The sequence below is a fragment of the Lepus europaeus genome, chromosome 7 (genome assembly GCF_033115175.1).
Source record: "Lepus europaeus isolate LE1 chromosome 7, mLepTim1.pri, whole genome shotgun sequence".
Taxonomy (NCBI): Eukaryota; Metazoa; Chordata; class Mammalia; order Lagomorpha; family Leporidae; genus Lepus; species Lepus europaeus.
The window spans coordinates 14,953,222-14,962,192 of NC_084833.1; the positions used below are offsets into that span (position 1 = coordinate 14,953,222).

At 41.9% G+C, this 8,971-nt stretch overlaps 1 protein-coding gene across 1 annotated transcript; it reads right to left on the minus strand.

The window, feature by feature from the left end:
- Positions 1–2,435: 2,435 nt before the first annotated feature.
- Positions 2,436–2,918, minus strand: LOC133763629 (olfactory receptor 9G1-like). The gene has a single exon (XM_062197427.1). It carries the CDS (start codon positions 2,916–2,918, stop codon positions 2,436–2,438), a length of 483 nt encoding a protein of 160 aa, XP_062053411.1.
- Positions 2,919–8,971: the final 6,053 nt, after the last annotated feature.

The window sequence follows — 8,971 nt, forward strand, 5'->3', positions numbered from 1 at the left end:
GAACTCCATCTGAGGCTCTCATTTGCTGGCAGGGTTCTAAGCATATGAGCCACCAGCTATTGCTAATAAGGATGCATGATCAAGAATGGGATGGGAAATGGAGTAGCTAGGACTCGAGCCAGCACTCCAAGATGGGATAATGGCGTTAACATTGGCAATCCACTGTGACACGATGCACATCCCTACACTTCCCCCTTTTTACAATCACTTTCTGTATGTAACTCCCTAAAAAGTATTCTCTTTTGAGTAATATGCACTCATAGACTTTTAGGTCTCAAGTTATTTTACTTCACTATAGTTATCATTATTATTTTTATTGTAAAAAATTGTCTGGTGCTCAGAATGTCACAGTATGGAAGGAGAATGCTTCTAAGTTCTTTTATAAAATAATGAGGAGTCCACGGAGTTACACCGTGAATTACATAGAATTCTATGGGATCCTTATTGATTTTCCTCAAGAGAGTAACTTAAATAAGGGACTAACAGGCTAAAAGGCTCATTCCTACTGTGTCCAGTAAGCTTTGAGCTATGTCTTCCACACCTCAGGAGCATGTGCTAATATTTCTGTGCAAAAACTACACCTAACAATGCTGATTTTTTTTTTTTGACAGGCAGAGTGATAGAGAGACAGAAAGGTCTTCCTTCCGTTGGTTCACCCCCTCAAATGGCCACTACGGCCAGGGGGGCTGCGCCAATCCGAAGCCAGGAACCAGGTGCTTCCTCCTGGTCTCCCATGCAGGTGCAGGGCCCAAGCACTTGGGCCATCCTCCATTGCCTTCCCGGGCCACAGCAGAGAGCTGGACTGGAAGAGGAGCAACCGGGACAGAATCCAGCGCCCCGACCAGGACTAGAAATCGGTGTGCCGGCGCCGCAGGTGGAGGATCAGCTTATTGAGCCGCAGCGCTGGCCAAATTTTCTGTTTAGGGAATGGAAATTGATGAATGTCTTCTAGTTGCCAACAGAAGCTTATTAAAATTAATTATACATATTTGTTCCTATATCAAGGAAATAACTATATTTATAACTTTATTTTTATTGAAAAGCAGAATCACACACAAACACATAGACCAAGAGGAGTCTTCGATATCCGCCCTCCTCTGCCCCTGTACACCCCAAAAGTGTGCAACAGCCAGGTCTGCACCATGAATTCAGGACTCCACAACTCAATCTGGTTTCCAACCTAAGTGGCAGAGACCCAAAAATGTGAGTCATCACCTGCCACCCTCCATGATCGGCATTAACAGGAGGCTAGAATTGGCAGTGGAGCTGGGACTCCAATCCAGGCATTCTGTTATAGGCTGCAGGCATCCCAAGTTGTAACTTAACTACAACATCAAGTGCCCAGCAGTACATACTATTATATATGCATCAGTCAACTAAATATTCTTCTTCTTGGACTGAGGCCTAATTTTGACTCTTTCCAAAGTCAGAAGAGTGTATTTAGGCTCAAGATCTTTTCTTGTTTTAAATCTAATCTAGCACGCAATTCAATGAAAATTCTTATTTTGCAATCAAACCTGTCGGCCTAATCTAATTTCCTTTTTAATAGCCTGTTCCTAGAAAGAACATTTTTTTAATTTATTTGACAGAGGTAGACAGTGAGAGAGAGAGACAGAGAGAAAGATCTTCCTCTCGTTGGTTCCCCCCTAAATGGCCACAACAGCTGGAACTATGCCAATCCGAAGCCAGGAGCAGGTGCTTCTTCCTGGTCTCCCATGAGGGTGCAGGGGCCCAAGCACTTGGGCCATCCTCCACTGCCTTCCTGTTCCACAGCAGAGAGCTGAACTGGAAGAGGAGCAACCGGGACTAGAACCTGGCACCCATATATGATGCAGGCACCACAGGTGGAGGATTAGCCAAGTGAGGCATGGCACTGGCCCCAGAACATTTTTTTAACTTACATTTTTTTTTTTTTGACAGGCAGAGTGCATAGTGAGAGAGAGAGAGACAGAGAGAAAGGTCTCCCTTTTTGCCGTTGGTTCACCCTTCAATGGCCGCTGCGGCCGGTGCATCTCGCTGATCCGAAGGCAGGAGCCAGGTGCTTCTCCTGGTCTCCCATGCGGGTGCAGAGCCCAAGGATCTGGGCCATCCTCCACTGCCTTCCCGGGCCATAGCAGAGAGCTGGCCTGGAAGAGGGGCAACCGGGATAGAATCCGGCGCCCCGACCAGGACTAGAACCCGGTGTGCCGGTGCTGCAAGGCGGAGGATTAGCCTGTTAAGCCACGGCGCTGGCCTTAACTTACATTTTAAGACTCCTTAATTATGGGAGAGCAAATGAGAGCTCTGTTTGAAATATAAATAACCTAAAAACGTTAATAAACAGACCAAAACAATCTTTGCTTCTTTTTAGAGAGAGATTATTTTTTAAATTTGCTTGAAGAGCTTTTTCAGAGCCTCTTTTACATCCTTATTCCTCAGGCTGTAGATCATGGGGTTCAGCATGGGAAACACCACGGTGTAACAAAACCACCAAGGTAAGAGGCTGTTACCAAAAATGCACATAGTTTGAAGGACATGGCTTGGGCATAAAGCAGTGGCTTGGAGATGGCCATGTAGCGGTCATAAGCCATGGCAGCCAGCAGGTAGCACTCACTGTAGTCCAGCCCTGCAGAGAAAAAGAACTGGGCCACACAGCCCGTGAAGGAGATGCTTTTGTCTTCAGAGATGCAGGTCACTAGGATCTTTGGAGTGTAGACACAGGACAACCAGAGATCCAGAAAAGATAAATTCCCAATGAAAAAATACATGGGTGTGTATAGGCGGGAGTCATTACAGATTAACACTGTGAGGATGGTATTTCCTAGCACAGTCAGAGAGTACATGCCTAGGAACATGACAAAGAGAACCAGCTGCATATCAGGGTTTGCCGTGAAGCCCAGTAGGATGAACTCAGTCACTGTGTGATTGGTCCTCTCCATGATGTAGGTTGTCTAACCTAGAAGAAGAGGAAAGCACATAAGCTTAACTTTATTGGATGTATTTGGTTTAAACAGTTCAAGGGTGCTTCAAAAGTTCCATGGGAAATGGAAGGAAAGGGTATATTTTTGTGGCAGGCATTGTGGCATAACTTTAGTTAAAGCTGCTACTTGGGACGTCTGTGTCCCATATGTGAGTTCCTGTTTCAGTCCTATATGCTTTGTCTCTATACAGATCCCTGCTACATGTCTGTAAAGCAACAGATGGTGGCTTCTTTCCTTGAGCCCTTGCTGCCCATGTAGGAGACCTGGACAGAGTTCTGGACTTCTGGTTTTGGCCTGGCCCAGGCCCAGCCTTTGCAGTGATTTGGGAGCAAACCAGAAAATGGCAGACACTTCCTTTTCTGTCTCTCCATCCTTTCTCTCTCTCTCTCACTCTGCCTTTTAAATAAATAAATAGGTAAATACTTTTTAAAAAAGATTTATTTATTTAAAAGGCAGAGTGACAGGGAGATGGAGAGGGAGAGAGAGAGAGGCAGAGAGAGAAAGAGAGAGAGAGAGAGAGAGTCAGACAGAGAGAGAGAGATAGAGAGAGGTCCGCTGGTTCATTCTCCAGATGGCTGCAAAGGGCAAAGCCATGTCTATCTATCTGAAGCCTGGATCCAGGAGCTTCTTCCAGATCTCTCATGCTGGCTCAGGGGTTCAGGGACTTGTGCCATCTTCTACTACTTTCCCAGGCAATAGCAGAGAGCTGGATTGGAAGTAGAGCTGCCGGGACTCAAACCGGTGCCCATATGGGATGCCGCTATGCCACAGAACAGGCCCCAAATAAGTAAATGCTTTTTTTTTTTTTTTGACAGGCAGAGTGGACAGTGAGACAGTGAGAGAGAGAGAGAGAGAGACAGAGAGAAAGGTCTTCCTTTTCCATAGGTTCACCCCCCAGTGGCCGCTGTGGACGGCACGCTGCGGCCGGCGCACTGCGCTGATCCGATGGCAGGAGCCAGGTGCTTCTCCTGGTCTCCCATGCAGGTGCAGGGCCCAAGCACTTGGGCCATCCTCCACTGCACTCCCAGGCCACAGCAGAGAGCTGGACTGGAAGAGGAGGAACCGGGACAGAATCTGGCACCCCGACTGGGACTAGAACCCGGTGTGCCGGTGCAGCAGGCAGAGGATTAGCTTACTGAGCCTTGGTGCCGGCCAGTACATACTTTTTAAAGAAATAAGTTTATTTTATTGGAAATCTTCAAAAAAATTAAGACATAAACATTGAAATAATTTCATATTGATGCAATTTTTTCATGAAATGTACTTTCCATGAAGTTTTTGAATGCCTTTGAGTATGCACAGATTACAAAAATTTTTCAACAGTAAACTTCTCTTTTTTAAAATATATGTGTTTACACACACACACACACACGTGTTTATTTGAATCAGAGAGAGACAGAGCTCCCATTCACTGACTCCAAATTGTTCACATTGCTGGGGTTGTGCTAGGCTGAATCTGGCAGTCTGGATCACAAGTCAAGTCTCCCATGTGGGTGACAGTAGAACTATCACTTGTGCCTTCACTGATGCCCCCTGGGTTCTACATTTGAAGCTGAATTTAGGAATTGGAGCCAGAAATGGAGCTCTGACACTCTGATGTGGTATGTGGGTGTTTTAACTGCTGGAATAAATGCCTCTTCCCTAATCTTATCTTTTAATTCCATTTTCTACCAATTTTTTGAGGTGCTGGTGAATGTAATGTAATTCAGAAGCCAGTTTTTATTGCATGCAATTTATTTCTACTGTGTAATTTATGTAATACTAGAAATTACACACATTAAATTATAAGAAGCATCTATCAACAGAAATGTATCTAGGACCGCTAAAACTCTATTATGCCTTACGCATTGCAGTCATACTCACTTTTCATCAACCCAGTCACTTTGTAGTTAAAGAAACAAAAATTCCAGTGCATGTAAGTTTTGTTTTATGTCTGTTTTTGTGACCTAGGGAACCACTAATTTCACATTCAACTGTCATATTAATGCTAATAAATATCAACATTCATAAATAAACTTATTTCTGAGTCAAACAAAGAACAGAATAAAATTGTTCAAGTTGGACTTCTGCTACTACCACGCACTTACAGGTTCAGGGACCTCTCATGGTTAAATCCACCCAATAAGTTTGAGTCCATATCTAATTTGGTGTTTGTGTATTTGCAACATTTTTTGTAGTTTACTATTTCTTCTTATCAAATATTCCAATTACATGGTTTCACAATGTCAAACAAACCTGCATGCTCTTTCTACAAGCTCTCAGAGTTATTATCCCAGCTTTTGAATTTCAGAATGTTCCTAGAATGAACTCCTGGGCCACTTGTCTTTTCCATACAATCAGTACGTGGTGGGTGTTCTCATCCAGTCTGATGACTTTAAATGCTCTGTACACATGAATCAGTCTGAATGTTATTATCTCTTGACATGTTTCCCCACTAAACTGAAGAGACGTGGATTGAAATACCAACCAGACCGCTCTTACAGAATTTCTACAGGGCCCTTCAAGAAAGGTAGCTTTCTGAGAAAAATCCCTTAACCTCCTTCTCTTTCACTCTTCGCCTCTGCGGGAAATGACATTATTGCCAATTAGGAAAACCTCCTAATATGATTCCTCACTGCTCTCTAGCTTTCAAACTGTCCATAATTATTTAGCAAGGCCTTCTGAACTTGACTGTCAAAATATATCCCGAACCTGGCCAGCTTTTCCCAGTTGCAAATCTTCTCTCCTAGACAAAGCTGCCATTATCTCTTCTCTGTGTTGTTGTCAAATGTTCATACACATTTCCTTATTTCTTACATAATCAGCAATTGGTATTATCCTTGGAAAGATACTCAATCATTTTCATTTTTGATAGTAATTTAGGATCTGTGTGTCTTTTTTAGAAATTTTATTTAATTATACAAGTTTCATTTATTTCATATATGCAGATTTAGGAACATAGATCTCCCTTTTTGTTTATACCATCTTATCTAAAAACCAACAGGACAATGATGAGACATTCAGATGCTTTCACAGAATATGAGGACCGTACATGTGTGGGGTCACTAATGTTTCCAAGGATTGCCCAGACAACCAACTGGCACATTCCTGTGTCTCTTTCCTTGAGAGCCTGCCCTGAGGATGAGTGCAGAAACACTCTGCTGTCCCCATCCAGGACCAGAGCACTTACCTGCAGCTCTCACCGTCACAGCCAACAGAGGAGCACACTGTGGGTCCAGGTGACTTTACCAGCTCAGGCTCCGCAGTGTGTTTGATTCCTCAAGCACCTTGGGGGTCCACAGTTATGATAGTCTCTGAAAAAACAATTAACCAAGAAGGTTATTGGCTTTATTTAGCAGTTCTTGCTGAATTCAAAAGAAGAGAATGGTTCAAAAAGTCATGGGAATGATTAAATACTGACAAAAATTCTGTGTACTCCAGAAAGACACTCTGTGAATTTATTTAGCTATAACTACATTGATTTAGAGGTGGGTTTGACTTATCATGCTTGTCTTTACAGATAGATTTCACAACAAACATATTCACTCTCACTTCTCCAGCACTCATCATGCAATATTAATCTTATAAGAATGGTGTCATGCTGGCTAATGTCCTTAAAAGCAGCTTGTCAAGTTTCTCTATTACTTATCATAACATTTATTTAACAGAGCCAGACACTCTGATTTGAGATTTTAAAGTGTTATCTTATCTTAACCTTTATGCTAATTTTGTGAAATAAATATGCTTCCAACTTTACAGATGAGTTAACTGAAACACAGAAATGGCTTTTGTAAGCATTATTCAAGATCACACAGCTGGAGACTGGTAGAGTCAGGATTCAAAACCAGTTCTTCAACATCTGCACACAAACCTGCATATCTATCTAACATTTACTGTGTCCTAGATACTCTGCCAGCCATTAAGCACAAAGGATAAGACTGAGACATGAGTCCCTATATAAATAAGGGTGTAGTATATTTGGAGAAATCACTTTTTTAAAACAAGTTAATACAAGAGGTATGAAAAAATTATCACTCCACGTTGTGGGAGGCAGGCTGGAGTGGAGCCTCTCTAGGGGTGCTTGGAGCAGTGAGAATATGATGTCATGTTTTACACAGGAGGAGGAAACGTGTTCCTGTGCATGAAGAAAGAGTGTACAGTTACCATGTGGCAGGAGGGCATTCCTGACAAAGGAAGAAGAACCTAGAGCTATCAAGGCACAGAAGCAAGAAACAGAATAGGAAATGCCAGAATTGTCAGAAATTTAGCCAATATGTCCGAGAATAACCTTACGACAGCTAGAAAGGCTCTGTTCTATTTAAAAAAAAAAATTTAGCAGACCCATTCAAATATACATACCTGTGCTGTAGTCAGAACATTCTTAGCTGCAGTGGCTTAATCTGGAAAACCAGTATTAAAACTTTTGAGACTTCAGGAATTGTGGTGAAAAGACTTAGTACTGGAGAGGTAACTAGCAGTGCCACAATCAATGCATGCGCTGCAAGCCTCTGTAATGAATGCAGAGTCCTGTAATCCATCTCTGATACAGAATCAGGCAAGTGAGCAAGGCAAGCCCCTTCTGAAGAAGCAGTGTGACTCTTGAGATCACAAAGCAATGGGACAGCTAAGTCTAAGACAGTGCCCATCTCTGCATTCTATTTCCTATCACTAATACCTGCTAAGCCTCTTTCTGCCATAAAATAATTTCTCCCTTCATTCAGGAGCTTCTGCTCTTAGTCCCATCTTAAAGACAAGAACTACATAATCCATGATCTGACTTTTACATCTTAACTCTGTCTCTTCTAGTAGAGATGGCTTTTCCTCTAGTGAGAAGAAAGCAGAACTAGATATAAGACAACTCCACAATGAAGGGAATCTCTTGGCAGGACAAACTGGTTTTACCCTCATTACATTACATGCACATGTACATATATTTATTTTCTCCTTTGTAGTACAAAGCGTTTTCATATACAAAATATTTGAATTTGCTGCTCACCTCTTTTACTTAGAACCCTCTTTTACCCTCTTCAGTTGCTCAATAAATAGGTGCTTGCTATTTATTGAGGTCTTCCCAGACCACCATCTTCAAAGCTGTGCCTCTTTCTCCACTCCCAGCACTCCTTCTCTGCTTTATTCTTCAGAGTACTTCTCATATGGCTCACCACATAGCTGATTGATTTCTCTATTTCTCTAATTTGCTGTCTGTCTCATGAGGATGGCAATTTAGAAGGGCATGTTTGTTGATTGCTTTGTTTCCCACTGGATATCAGCCCTTAAAGAATTATCTGGCCCAGAGTATACACATAGCATCTATTTGAAGAATGATGAATTCAGTGTCCCAATTCTCAGAAGCATATTTACCAAATCCATATCCATATCCAATAGAACAGTAGTATTTAGTCCCTAAAGCAATTTTTTTGCTGTATCACTTGCTATAGCTGGAAATCTAATGATTTTGTGCTCTGCATAGGCAAATACAAGGAAAAGAAGGAAACAATGATTATAGAATATAAAACCTAACCCTGAAATACACAGAAAAGTTGTACTTTAAAACAATGTTAGGTAGGTAGTTTGCATATGAGTAACACATTATTTGCATGTTAAGAGCTATTTAGGAATCATTTATAAGTCAGAGACAACAATAGTAAGAGGGCAGTAAATCAAAGACAGCAATGGGCCACCAGATTCTAGCTCAAATCTTATCACCTCTCAGAAAGCCTTATCAACCTAATTCAATTCTTTTCAGCTTCCTTTCTAACAATCACAAAACAAGAATAATAATTCTGACTACTAGATAGGATTGGATAGGATTGTCATAAACATTAAGGTATATAATGTTTTCCTTTTAACTTAAACAAAAATACTATTTTATCCCAGTCCTGGATGATAAAATTCTGAGGTCAGGGCACCAGCATGGTCAGCTTTTGGTGAGGGCTCTCCTCCTGATTTGCAGATGCGTTATTGAAAGTTGTCACATGGTCTTTCTTCTTTGCATGTACTGAGCACCCTATGGTGTCTCTTCTTATAAGAAC